This window comes from Mercurialis annua, linkage group LG5 (assembly GCF_937616625.2).
Source record: "Mercurialis annua linkage group LG5, ddMerAnnu1.2, whole genome shotgun sequence".
Lineage (NCBI taxonomy): Eukaryota > Viridiplantae > Streptophyta > Magnoliopsida > Malpighiales > Euphorbiaceae > Mercurialis > Mercurialis annua.
In genome coordinates this window covers 5,634,622-5,649,539 of record NC_065574.1, presented here as the reverse complement: position 1 = coordinate 5,649,539, position 14,918 = coordinate 5,634,622, and the positions used below count along the sequence as shown (strand labels likewise).

Sequence of the window (14,918 nt, the reverse complement as noted above, 5' to 3'; positions counted from 1 at the left end):
GGAAAATTATATTGAAAAATTAAGTAATTTTTTATGTCTATTTGTGAGATTATAGAATGATTAATATGTTTATGTACATTTGTCGTTGATACTTGAGCCGAATACAACAGTGTTATATTTGAACTTCACTCTAATTTGAAAATATAAAATTAGAAGTTTGATTTCTATTCAATTGAATTTTATTTTAAAAGTTCAGGCTTAAATTTGATTTAATAATTAAAACTCCGGACTCGACTTAATTATGGTATAAATATTTAAAATTAAATTTCAATATAAAATACATATATTAATATAAATTTTTATAATTAAAATTATATAGAATTAAAAAAATTATTAGATATGCAAAATTATAGAACCGCGTATGTTATGTTCCAATTTGACTCAATAATTAATTCGACTAGTTTGAATTCAAACTATATTCGATATTAATCGAATTAATTTCAAGAAAAATTAAGTCAATTGCAAATAGCTTCAACATCATTAGTTTCATCAAAATACGGAGTTGAGGTAATTGAAACTAGTAAATAGTAGTGGATGTATGAAAAAAAATTAAATGGACCGACTTTACCATGTAATCCGCAGGGTAAATCAATTACTTTACTATAACATTTCATTAATATGATGACAACATTATATTATGGGCTAATTACATCTAAAATCACCACCTTTATACGAAATTGCAAAAATAACACGACCTTTAAAACGTGGCAATTCAGGGCACCATCTTTCATTTCTTTTCAAAAATAACACGGGCACATTTTAGTGGCATTTTTGCTGACGTGGCGTGACACGTGGCACTCTCATCGGATGTCCAAGTCAGCAAAATTTTATCAAAAAATGTGCCCATGTTGTTTTTGAAAAAAAATGAAAGGTGATGCCCTGAATTGACACATTTTAAAGGTCGTGTTATTTTTGAAAATTCGTGTAAAGGTGGTGATTTTATATGTAATTAACCCTTATATTATCATCATTAAAATCTGAATACATTTCTTACGTATTTATTACAATTTTACCATTTGAGATAATCTATTAATTGATGACATGGTAGGCTCAATCTAATAAAGAATTTATGTAAATAGTATCTTGTATTGTATTTTTGGACAACAAAAAATGCAATTATCAATTTGTCCAGAGAAAAGAATTCCACCAAATAAAACATAATATCACTATGATTGAGTTAAATAAATTATTCAACATATTTATTAATTATTATTACAGGTAAGTACTAATATAATCAAAATGCAAAAGTACAGAACTAGTATTTTGTTAAATTGAAAGAATGATTTTTCCCTCTACCAAAGAATAAATACTACTCAGTCTGAGAGAGCCGTTTTGCCCAGTTATTTCTTAAAACCCTTCGAAATATTCAAGAAAAGCAAAAGAGTACTACTCACTACAAATTCAAGAACCATTTCTAAAAACATGAGTGACTACACAGCTTACTGCACCGATTGTAACAGAGACACAGAGATAGTAGTTGATCATGCTTCCGGCGATACAATCTGCACAGTCTGTGGACTGGTTCTTGATCATCATTTCATCGATGGAGCTTCCGAATCGCCAATTGCCGATCCTGAAAATGACGACGATCACGATCACGATCACGATCCTCATCCCCCAATGCCAATAATCGCGGCTCAACCTGCTGCAAATTCTGATGTTGTCTCCGAGACCGAGACCGAGACAGGATCTTTACAAATGTCGAATCAATAGAAGCATTGCTAAAAGTTTCAAGATTAGGGCTTGCATGGCGGTTTTGTTTCAAATCTTGAATTCTTTTCAAGAAATGGCGGCGGTTATTTTCATATCACTCAACTGGTATTATTGCCATGGGAGATGATTTCAAGAAATGCTGCAAACCTGTGAGTTATTGAAATTTAATTTCGTTTTTGTCAAGATTTATTAGAGTAAGTTTTTAAGAATGATAAAGTTAGGAACATATTTCATGGATTAATTTTACAGTATTGGCTTCAGTAACTATATTCATTGACATTAGTGTGCAGTTAATTAGAAACTCATTAAAGAATGCTACGATTAAGAACGTAGATATGTATGTACAGTTGAGATGTTCAGGGGAAAGTGTTGGAAATGAATATATTTTTGGTTTGCATGAAAGGCAGTTGTTCTTTATCATAAAATTTTAATTTTGTTTCTTTAATAATTGGCTTATTCATTGAAAAATAACCTATTTATTTTATTTTTTAAAAAAGTTTAATGATCTAAACTTTCAAGATCTTCAATTTTACCTCATTTCTCAATTTTCAATTTTAATTATAGTCATTTGTTTAAATTGAATTGGAAAAAGGTTCAATACACCCTTCAAATTGCTCTATGTTTCAAAATGTTAATGGTAAAAAGGCAAATTTGAGTAATATGAAATAATATAAAGGATATATTTGAACTTTTTTCACTTAAATTGGAACGAATTAGTACAATTAAAAATGAATAATATGTCAAAATAGAAGATTTGAAAATTTTGGATCATAAATAAAAAAAAGTCGAAAAAATTGAATATTTTTTGAATATTGAACCCTTAATATCTTGTCCATATGAAACAAATCAAAGTAACATTTGAATTTGTTTATATAACTTTTTTCTCACTCAAAGTTTTCTTATTATAAGATAATAAATTTTATTTGATATTTTTTAATAATTTGAAGTGTTGATATTTCAAGAAGGAAATTTTATCATGGGAGATAATTGTTATTAGGTATTTGTGCCCACAATTAAATTTTTTAAATCTTTTTGAAAATTTATCTAAACTTCTCAATGGCTATTGTAGACATAATTAAATCAATTTTGAAAAATGGATAGATCAATAACGAATTTGTCAAATTTAGATAGATTTATAATTTTTGAGGTTTGTATTTTTGCCACCGTTAGGCCATCATTTAGAAGTATTCATTTTTTTTATGGTTTAAAATTTTAATTTCGTCAATTATAACTAAATGTCTATTAACATATTATAGATGTAGCAAACTATTACGAACACATTTATAAAGTGAAATAATAAATTTCCAAATCTCCCTCAGTAGCAAGTTGACTATCGATGCAGCTGTTAGCAAATTTGAGTGTTGATTGGCATAATAACTCAAGAAAAATCAATTTTTTTATAATTTTTATTAATAGTATTAAAATAAAAATTATAGGCAACCTTAAAATTTTTATTTTAGTTATAGCCAAACTCATCTAATTTGATCAATTTAGACTAATTTTATTAACATCACAAGTCATTAATTAATCGTCTATTATATTTAAGTTCATAAAATTAAATTAAAAAAGTTATCATTAAAAACAGCTATTTAATAACTATCGAGTGAGCAAAATCAAATTAAAATAAAATATTTCAGATTAAACTATAATTAATGAAGAAAGGCAATTGCTTTGAATTTTTCTTAATCAACTGTTAATTTGCCCATTCTATTTTCCAAACATACAGGCACTTGTCTCTCAAAGGCATGTTTACATTACTGTGGCTTATACAAAGGCAGAAACAAGAACCCACCAAGAAGAAAAATATTGAGAAAAATTAGCCATGTTTAATTTTATTAGACCATATGCCTTTACTCAAAGATGAGCTTCAAACTCATGATACAAGCAAACAAAAACTATACTTGAAATTTGTAATTGCCTTCAATCACTTAGACTAATTGTCTGTGCTCTTCAATTAGAATCAATGCAAGTCCCTAACTATGATTTTCATGGCATCTAAACAATTATTGATCACTACAACAGCTACAGTTCTGTCACAAGTATCAGCTATTAGCTACTATGAACAGCTTTGCGGAACAGACCAAATGGTATCTCTGGCCGTGGTCTTCCGCTTTGCTGATCACCGATCTGTTTCGATAGATCCAACTTCTCGTTATACAGCTTCAATAGCTCAGGTGCTTCTTCATAACATTCGATGCACTTTTGAATGAATTGCTCCTCTGTACACTCAAACAATTTAGTTACACCACAACCTATTTTGATCAAACCTTTAGACGATAGAGCTTCAATAACTGAACCTCTTGGAATGAGTCTCTTCTTCAAGCTTAGCGAAAGCAGCAACGGACGATTCACCATGACAGCAGAGTCCAACCCCAGTTTGTTGACGTAGAAATCCATTACCGCCATAATCTTATCCTCCGAAAGCGTCATACACCACGGACTCTTCCCAAAGGCTCGATGAATATCCTCATCCGACCAACCCCACGTCTTATAAGCATCAACTTTCCGATCCCACATTGATCTGCTCGTCCCCGTCAACGCAATAATCGCTAAAACAAACTGCGACTTCGACGGATTAAACCCCATTTCCCTCACATCCTCAAAAGTCTTTCTAAACTTATCAGCTTCCATCCCAATCTTCTGAGGATGATAATGAATCAGCAACAAAATATTCGACGCCGGAACCCCATTATCACGCAAAACATTAATATTCGGCACCACATCAGCTTCAAGCCGACGTGAGAGAATACTCGGATATCGTTTAATCGCAGTTATCGTCTTCTCATCAGATTGATGAAAGCCTCTAAAAAACTCAAAACAAGGAGCCAACTGATTCTCCAAGCTTCTTTTCAACAGCCAAGGGTAAATTGTGAAGATTTTTATAAGGTCAGCCGATGAAGCGCCTTTCGACCGGAAGAATTCGACTTTAGGGAAAATGGTTTTCTCAGGCTGGTCTGAGAAGAAAATTGTGGGACACCTACTAATAATTTTAGAGATTTGGGGAACTGAAAACCCTAAATTCTTGAAAAATGAGAGTACCAGATTAGGTTTTCCAGGTTTTTCAAAATTGACTGATTTAGAAATTGATAAAGCAGATTCTGGAGATAACCCAAATGAATTAATTAGATAAGATACAATGACTGAGCTTTGATTTGTATCCATTGATAAGTATCTGACACAAGATGATAGTAATGGTACGATTGATGGGTTTTGGGTAGTGATGAAGAACCCATTTTTTCTACAGAGGATTGATTTAGAAAGAATATAAACCATAGGAATTGAAATTCAGATGGGAAAATGAAAGAAAATTTACCTATTTAGGTTACCGAATTGCAGAACCAGCAGAGAAAATTCCGACAGTGACAAATTAATGAGCGAAACCCTAGCAATTGAGAAGTCGCAGGTAACAGAACATAGCAGCGTTACTTTTTTAAGAAGCAAACTACGTCGTTTTGTTTGTAAAAACAGTTTTTGTTATGAGGTTTTATCATTTATGTGAGGTAAATGAAGGACTCAAAAGTAAAAACTAAAAAGTATGAATCTTTACCTACAAAAGGTTCATTCTGCACCCTGCATTTGGCATAGAAGTTCAAATAAGGTAAAATTCGTGGCTTTAAAAACAACGACTTTATTTCATAGCGTTCATATGTTTGGAGTAAGCTTCTATAGAAATTAAAAAAAAGAACCAACTTTCTTTCTAAGTTCGTACCCGTAAGTGATTATGAGATAAGAATAGGTAAATTGATTTTATGAGATAAAAAAACAGGTAAATTTTTAAATCCGGCAAATTCGAATATTAATTTTTATTGTTTGACAAATCAAAACATTGTCTGTTTTTTTATGTAAAATTATTGAATTGGATGTTGGAATTGTACTAACACGTTGAATTTTAGTAATTGCCACAAAAGCTTCTACATTTTAAATTAAATCGCAAATTTTAACGTAATTTGGCATTACAACATAAATTTTAAAATTTGACAAAATCAGGCACCTATTTTAATTTTTTGGCAAATTTAGAAATTGTCTATTTTTTAATGTATCACCCTATTTTATAATTCCGTCTTCCAACTCAAAAGAATTGTATCAGAGTTTGAAATTTTCAAAAAGTGAAAGTGGTATACGAATTTGCTAAATTTTAAAATTTATATTGTAATTGCAAATAATATTAAGGTTCGTGATTTGATTTGTAACTAATTTATACATTTTTGTTCTGAAAGTCAAAACTGCGTCGTTTGGTATGCCGAAGCCGCTTTATACACAGAGATAGGGTTTTTGACAGGGTTTAAGAAAAATAGAGCCCTTTTAAACAAAAATTCCATCTTTTGCCTCTGAACAAGAAATCATGGCAAAAAACAGTGAAAAAGAACTCAATTACTTGCATCATAAATCAATACAAAAACAACCTAAACAAGAATTATCAGAAGATGATGAAGAAGATGATAATAATGATGGGGATTGGGAAGACTGGAGTGGTGATGATGAATCAAATTCTAATTATCTCTGTTTGTTTTGTGATTTGAAATTCATTTCTTGCATTGAATTGCTTCGACATTGTGGGTCTGCCCATAAGTTTGATTTACAAGGAATAATAAAAGACTTGAGCTTGGATATCTATGGTGGTTTCAAACTCATCAACTATGTTAGGTCTATGGTAAGTTTTAGTTAATTTCTAGTTGTTTTTGATTTGTTTTGCCTTCTGGGTTTTATTTTTTTGCTGAAAGTTTGAATGTTTATAAGAACTTTGAACTGTTTAGTTTCTAAGTAGCACGGAGAACACGGCGAAATGGTGATATGTTAAGGTTTGAAGTTTCATTTCCGAAATGTCAAAGTGTCTGAAACGGGACATGTTGATTGAATGAAGTGTTTGTGCTACTTAGTTTAGTTTTTATTGTGATTTGGGTTACAATGTTATAGCAATCCAATGGCTTGTATCTTGATGTCCTTGTCTGCTTTTTGCTTTCACTTACCAGGTTGCTGAAAACAGATGTTGGAGCTGTAGGGTTGTGTGTAAGTCGAATGAGGATCTACAATGTCATTTACATGAAATAGTGAACCTTAAAGACATTGCGATTCTATGGGATGATGAAAGATATTTGAAACCCTTTATGCAAGATGATTCACTCTTGTACAGTGTTTTTGGAGATGACGAAAGTGAAGATGATTATACCATGCAAGTGGATAAAGAGGAGGTTATGAGGGATTTTATGAATATTGATGATATTCATCTTGAAGATGACCAAACTGAACAAACTTCTGCATCTAGTTCTAATAAGTTTGACGGAAATGGAACGATAGAGAATGCCTCTGTTTCCAAGGGGTCTTTGAATCTTGCTCCAAGAGATGTTAAAAAAATAGATGAGAACTATTTTGGTGCTTATAGTTGTTTTGGCATCCACAGGGAGATGATAAGTGATAAGGTATCGACCTATTAGCTGTTATGTATTTCATGCCGGATTATGCTGTGAATGTGAAAATCATGTTTTGATTTTAGATTCTAAAGTAAGAATGCTAAGTTGCATTTTGTCTATGCAGGTTAGAATGGATGCTTATAGGCAAGCTCTCTTGAAAAATCCTTCTCTCTTAACTGGCGCTGTTGTGATGGATGTAGGTTGTGGGACTGGCATACTAAGGTGTGATTATGACAATCTTATTTTTTTTTTCTACTAGCTTACAATTGTAGGGTTTTCATTTTCATTATCCTCTTTCTGCATTTGATTCATGTTCATCTTAGATTAATTTCGCCCGTGTAATTTTGAGCTATCTATGAATGGCTCTTCTTTGCACCATTAACAACGTCTTCAACCTCTTTTCCTCAATTTATTGCCGATGCCATAAATACTGTTAAGTTTCCGTTTAGCCATTTACTCATAATGACCCTACGTGTTTGGTGCTATTAAATTAACTGGTTATGATGTACTCTCATGACCTGTGATTCACTCATTCATATATATAAAATGTTAATATTAAACCTGTACATGCTTCAACCACTAAAGTATGTTAAATTTAGCAATAATAGCTGTAAATTGTCATATGCAAAATGGTCTTTATCTTTGAATCCTTTATAATAATGCATCTACACTTAACAGTATTAAAATTTAAAAGGACCTCTTTTTTAGTTAAAACTAAAAAAATAAGGTCAATCTCAAACAGAACAGCAGTATGCTCGGGCCTCAAGGAAAGGTGGCTTTCCTTTTTGGTAAAGTTGCACATGTTTTTGTCTCTTTAATGCTGGATCCTTATTTTTTTAAACTATCCCGAACAACTTGTGAGTTTTTCTTATTGGTTGCTTGCAAAACTGCAGTAGACTCTTTAACTTTTGCTTCCCGCCGTGACTAGTGATGGTGCTTACAACAGATTGTCATAAGAATGTTGAAAGAAGCCTGTTTGCTTGCAGATGTGTTTTTGGCATCTGTATGATATTGCTGGTGGATTACATGTGTTATTACTGGTGCTATATATGTACAACTGCACTGTTTTTGTTAATCAATGAAAAAGTTTTATTCATGTTAAATGAGTGGAAACGGAAAAGTCCATGCAAATATTTTAGAATCGTTCATTTCTTAGTGAAACTTAGTAATATGTTTAAGATATTTACAATACACTTGTGCTTAGTAAGCTTCTGTATTTTCTCCATCTAAAATTTGTTTTACAGCCTTTTTGCAGCCCAAGCAGGAGCTTCAAGAGTAATTGCAGTTGAAGCCAGTGAAAAGATGGCTACAGTGGCAACTCAGGTATATATCCCTTTTAAAAGTTCAATTCATTTTTTTTTTCTTTTACACCTCACTCCTTTCTTCTGATTTGATCTGACTGTAGATCGCTAAAACCAATGGCCTTTGGCATAATCAAAATCAAGGAAGTAACCAATGCACTGGGGTAATGGAGGTGGTTCAAGGTATGGTTGAGGAGATAGATAAATCCATACAAATCGAACCGCATTCTGTCGACGTTTTGGTGAGTGAATGGATGGGTTATTGCCTACTCTATGAGACAATGCTCACCTCAGTGCTCTATGCAAGAGATAAGTGGTTGAGACCTGGAGGTGCCATTCTCCCTGACACGGCGACAATTGTGAGCTCATCTCTGTTTATGCTTTTAGCTGCTTGTCCTATGTGATATTGGGTTCATGATAGAAGCTCATTCTTGTATTGTCATTTCTTCTTTTATGTTGTCAGTATGCTGCAGGATTTGGAAAAGGTGGTACCAGTCTTCCATTTTGGGAAAATGCATATGGACTTGATATGAGTTGCATTGGCAGAGAACTTTTGCAGGATGCTGCTAAAATTCCTATCGTTGACGTTGTGAATGAATGTGATCTAGTGACTGATTTTGCTGTTCTTCAGGTTAATCCTCATTCCATCATACAGACAATCCTATCTCATCTTTGGGTCAATTTGAAAACGCGAATTATTTTGATGTGTGAAAATTTGACTCTTCATTGTTCACCAATCTCTCTCTTTCTTTAAAAAGAACACCGAGCATATATGACCATTTGTTTGTCTCTGTTAAATGGTACATGATTGTTGTCATTGTTTTGTGCGTTTGTGTCTTCAGTAGAAACAAACGAAAACGAAAATCAGAATCTTTCTGAATGGGGGTGCTGTTATTTATTTTATGAACTTAAACTATCAATCTTTGGTGGGAGATTGGTTCTAATCATGTGTATCGTCACCTCTTTATTTATTTTTGATACGACTTCTGCATATAAATCTGTTCATTGGACTTTAACTTTTTGTTTCGTGCTTTAGAGTTTCGACCTTGCAACTATGAAGCCTGAAGAGGTGGATTTCACTGCAACTACCGAGTTGGTACCGTTGTTGGATAAGGTGACATGGTGTTATGGAGTAGTATTATGGTTCGACACTGGTTTTACCACCAGGTTCTGCAAAGAAACACCAGCGGTGCTGTCAACATCTCCGTACACTCCCAAAACACATTGGTCACAAACTCTTCTCACTTTTCCGGAACCTATATCAATTTCCCCAGCAAGAACTCCTGTTGTTGGAACAAATGCAAGCCCTGCTTCAAGAATCCATTTGCGCATAAGCATTGTTCGTGCTGTTGAACATCGGAGCATCGACATATCAATGGAAACAGTTGCAGTTGGCCCTGATGGACAGAAACGCGGTTTGCCAGTACAATTATTTAATCTTTCCTAGAATTATCCACCCCCGCGTTATGGATTGAAATCTCAAAAAAGTCATTTTCAGCATTTTCTGACGATTTAACTTACAGTTTGTCTAATTTGTGTCATTTTAATACATGTTTTGTTGGTTTGAAAGGCATCCTCATTGCCTTAACTCTACAGCTTAAGAGTTGAAATGATCCGTAATGCATCAGTCCTATTCCTTCGAAGTTTGGAAATAGGTGTAAATTTACCTCTCCTGTTTGGAAATAGGTGTAAATTTTCATCACTCATAAGTTATTTTTAAAACCTTACAACTTTTATTAATCTTATTAAATATTAACCAGGTTTTATCAATATAAAAAAAAATAACTTATCCATATTGTTTTTTAAAAATTCCATCTTATTCATATTCTTTTTAGGCTTAATGGCGTAAAACATCACAAATTTTAGCGTGTTTTGCAAATTTAACATAAACTTTCAATTTTGGCAAATTAATACATAAACTTTTGATTTTTTGCAGTTTTAACACTGATCATTTTTTCTTCAAAATAATAGAGAAAAATGTTGATATGTACACCGGAATAACCATTGTTCCAGCCTCCATATCAGCATTTTTTCATGGAAAATTAATCGGTGCTAAAATTGCAAAAAATCAAAAATTTGTGTATTAATTTGCCAAAATTGAAAGTTTATGTTAAATTTACAAAATACGCTAAAATTTGTGATTTTTTACGCAATTAAGCCTTCTTTTTATCAACATATTAAGGCTTAACTATCCAAATAATCCCACATTTTCCTTTTTTGTTTATAGTCAAAACTTTCAAAATCTTTAACATTAATCTTTTTTTTTATTTTAATCATAGCCATTTCTTTGAATTTGAGTGAAAAACAAATTCAATATGTGCTTTATATTACTTCATGTTTGGAATTTTGACGGCAAACAATAATATAAAGCAATATGAAGGGTATTTTTAGAAGTTTGGGTCATAAATAAAAAAAAAGATGAGATATTCTTGAATAATTAAACTTCTTTTTCTTTTATGTAATTTGTGTTATTATTTTATTTTTAGTTAACATACTTTTTACAATTATGTAAATATATATTGATTTCTTTAATATATATTTACCACTATCATATACTATATAGTAAAAGAAATTAAATTGCAAGATGATTTATTAATTACTTCCTTTGCTTAGAATTGATAGATCATTTTTTTTTTCAAATTATAGATCACCTTCAGCTGGTAAACAATTTAAAGACTAAATTTTTTTATATATGTATTTCTAATAAATATATATAGTTATCCTTCGATAAATTAAATGATTTCATATTTTAATATAAAAAGTACTAATAAAAAAATTATTTATTAATATTTTATTTGTATATATAAAATTACAAAAAGATCAAACTGAAAAGAAAAAAGGATAAAAGAAACACTAATTTTAATTTATCTAACTAATTGTTTAAATTTTTGTATTTATGTACCCTTTTGGTACATAAATATTATTATAAACAATAAAATATAAACAAAGAGTATAAAAGAAGGAATTATTTTTAAATTTTTAATTATTAAATTTATTTACACCTTTTGTACTCATATTCTCATAATTACCCCCGCTACTCTAATTATAAACATATTTACAAAAATACTCTATTATATATATTCACTCATCTTAAGTCATGATTTTCAAAAAATGAATTAGCCTGATAATCAAAACTTTAACATAAATTAAACCAGAGACATGTCCTTGTAATTTTAAAGAAAAAAGACTAAAATTTGACCTCTAACTTTTCTGATGGACTGAAATGGTTTGTTTATGTCTAAAAATAGAATTAATACAGTTTTGATAATTATTTTTTTGGGTATAAGTATAACTATCTAAGCCCTAGCTTCAATGGCGGAGGAAGGATGGGGCGAGTTTTAGCGACCGCCCTACTCGTCCGACTATAACACTTTAAAGACTGTAAATTAAAACGGTAGCCGCCCCACTTTCATGTTGGTGTTGTCATTGATAGAAGAGCTATGTTTACAGAGAAAAAAAAGAGGACAATTAGGTTTTATTAAAATAAAAAGGCGAATTATTAGTTTGCTAATCTAAAAGCAGAAATTCAAGATCTCAAATTTTTAAATTTTACCTTAAATTAAAAATTAATTCTAAAATTTTGATTGCATCATTGAGTATATATGTACTTTTTTTTACATTGACGTTATCAATCGATATCATGTTTTTTTCTTCAGATCTATGAATTTTAACCACTAAATTCTCCACGCGGCATAGCTCATGCTGTTCTGATTATGGTTTGGGATAAGGAACCAGCGACTGGCAAGCACTATTGAATTGTCATGAACAACTATGAATTAGGCTGGGGAAAACAAGGATACGGCAAATTGATGAAAAAACCTCATGATCAACTTTCAGTGTTCGAGTCTTTTGCCTATCCCATTTTGAACGAGATAGGGATGAACTTCCTAAAGGAAGCGCTAATTTCAATTGATATAAACGGGAAATGTGTATAACTGTTTCGTTAACTACGGTTTAAGTGGAACAGTAGGGTATTATTTTCAAATGCGACCATGATTATACCTATTAACAAACCATATAACAAAACCCTATCAATTGCATATATGAGTAACAAATGAAAAACTATGGACTGACAATAGTTTATCTTAAATTCAGTGGTTACCTTTTTAGTTATAAAACCGCCTGTTTATGATAGTGAGCAAGTCCCTCCTCACCCGTCGACTTCCATATTGTGTCTTCATGTGAAGCGTTGTAGGCATAGATATATCCGAAACTGAGCGGGAGTAGTTCAGCCCCAAGTTGTCGTATGAGTTATAATAGAACAGGTTGTCAGCCCTTACGCAACGCCCCCAAACAAAACGGTGGAGGAAGGATGGGGCGAGTTGCGGCCGCCGCCCCACTCGTCCGACCAGAACACTTTAGAGATTGTAAATTAAAACGGTAACCGCTCACTTTCATGTTGCCGCCGTCATTGATAGAAAAGCTATGTTTGTAGAGACAAAAAAGATGGCAATTAGGTTTTATTAAAATAAAAAGGCTAATTATTAGTTTGCTAATCTAAAAGCAAAAATTCTAAATCTCGGATTTTTAAATTTTACGTTAAATTGAAAATTGTTACTAAATATTATGATTACATCATTGAGTATTATATATACATTTTTACATTTATATTATCAATCGACATTATGTTTTTTTCTTCAGATTTATGAATTTCAGCCACCAAATTCTCCACGTGGCAAATCTCATACTGTTCTGGTTATGGTTTGGGACAAGAAACCAGCAACTGGCAAGCACTATTAAATTGTCAGGAACAACTATGAGTTACGCTGGGAAAAACAAAAATATGGCAAACTGATCAAGAAACCGCACGATCAACTTTTGAGTATTTTGCCTATCCCACTTTGAACGAGATAGGGTTCAACGCCCTAAAGGAATCGCTAGTTTCAATTGATGTGAACGGGGGACATGTATAACCGTTTCGTTCACTACGGTTTAACTGGAATAGTGGTATTATTTTAAAATACGACAATTGTTATACCTATTAACAAACCATATAAACACCCATATCAATTGCATCTATGACTAACAAATGAAAAACTATGAACCGATAGTAATTTATCTTGAATTTAGTGGCTACATTCTTATTTACAAAACCGCTTGTTTATGGCAGTGAGCAAGTCCCACCCGCCGACTTACATACTATGTCTTCCCGTGAAGCGTTGTAGGCGTAGAGATGTCCGAAACTGAGTGTGAGTAGTTCGGCCCCAGATATAGAACATGTTGTCAACCCTTACGCAACGTCCCTCGACAAACTTGTGATAAATCTTTTTTTTTTATTTTTTTATTCGATAATTAATTGAAATTTTAAGCTTCGTACACATTAATACTTTCATCAAACTTTTTGGGTCATTTTTGTAATCAATAAAAATTAGAAACTCGTTTTCTAATAAAAATTTGAAAGTTAGAAAATTCAATAAAACTTTAAAAAGATAAAATAAAATAAAATGACATAATTTAAAAGATAAACAAATAAAAGATAAATGACAAATTTACATGTTGGCTTAACACAACGTTATATTTTTTTATAAGACATATCCAAAGACGGATTTACTTTGGGGTCAAAGGGGTCACTAGACCCCTGTAAGTGAGTAAAATATTTATGATAAACGCTTGTGAGGGAATATTTATCAATTTGCTTTTGCTCATGTGGAATCTAGGGGTGGGCATGGACCGGCTAACCGGTCCATGAGGGTAATTTGTAAACTGATCCATCGTAATACGATTTTTAAAATTAAAAACCTAAATCTAAAATTTTAAACGGTTAACCGGTAAATCGATTAACCATAAAAAATGGTTCGGTTTTTCAGTTTTGCGGTTTTTAACCATATAACCATTAGAAGAATTAAAGACAAAATAAAATACAATTTATAGATAAAATTTTAATTCTATTTATTTTTTTTAGCAAACAAAAAAAAACTATAAAAATTCAAACTATATTAAAAAAATATAAATCTAATAATTTATGAGTAATATTAAAGCTAATTGAATTGTTTGTTGTGTTGTTCATGTCTATTTTCTCTATTTATAGATCTAAATATTCATATTTTTGTTAAGTATTTTAATAAGAAAAACAAATTTCATACAAAATATTTTTATATATAAATTCTTCTAAAATATATAAATATTCCTAAATAAAATATATATCATATATTCTTATGTTTAGATTTTATTGTGTGTATATTATAAAATTCATATTAATTTTACAAGTTATAAAATATAATTTAATAATTATTAATTATTAAAAAATATATGAATATATATTATATAAACCGGTTAGCCGGTTAACCACGGTTTTTAAACATCCAAAATCTAAACCTAAACCATTAACCATAAAAATTAAAAATCATAACCTAAATCTAAATTATTGGACCGGTTAACTATATTTTTCGGTTCAATTTTTTGATTTCAGTTCAGTTAATCGGTTTGACCGGTTTATTTGCTCATCCCTAGTAGAATCTATTGGTTGATGGCTAATTAAGTGAAAATCTTATTGACT

The 14,918-nt window shown here is 31.3% G+C and overlaps 2 protein-coding genes across 2 annotated transcripts; one reads left to right on the top strand and one right to left on the bottom strand.

The window, feature by feature from the left end:
- Positions 1–3,519: 3,519 nt before the first annotated feature.
- LOC126683390 (uncharacterized) lies at positions 3,520–5,158 on the bottom strand. Its single transcript, XM_050379266.2, has one exon. It carries the CDS (start codon positions 4,984–4,986, stop codon positions 3,763–3,765), a length of 1,224 nt encoding a protein of 407 aa, XP_050235223.1. The 5' UTR covers positions 4,987–5,158; the 3' UTR covers positions 3,520–3,762.
- Positions 5,159–5,988: 830 nt separating this feature from the next.
- LOC126683214 (probable protein arginine N-methyltransferase 3) lies at positions 5,989–10,084 on the top strand. Its single transcript, XM_050379059.2, has 7 exons — positions 5,989–6,364; positions 6,684–7,130; positions 7,246–7,343; positions 8,366–8,444; positions 8,527–8,781; positions 8,886–9,053; positions 9,459–10,084. Exons 1-7 carry the CDS (start codon positions 6,056–6,058, stop codon positions 9,867–9,869), a joined length of 1,767 nt encoding a protein of 588 aa, XP_050235016.1. The 5' UTR covers positions 5,989–6,055; the 3' UTR covers positions 9,870–10,084.
- Positions 10,085–14,918: the final 4,834 nt, after the last annotated feature.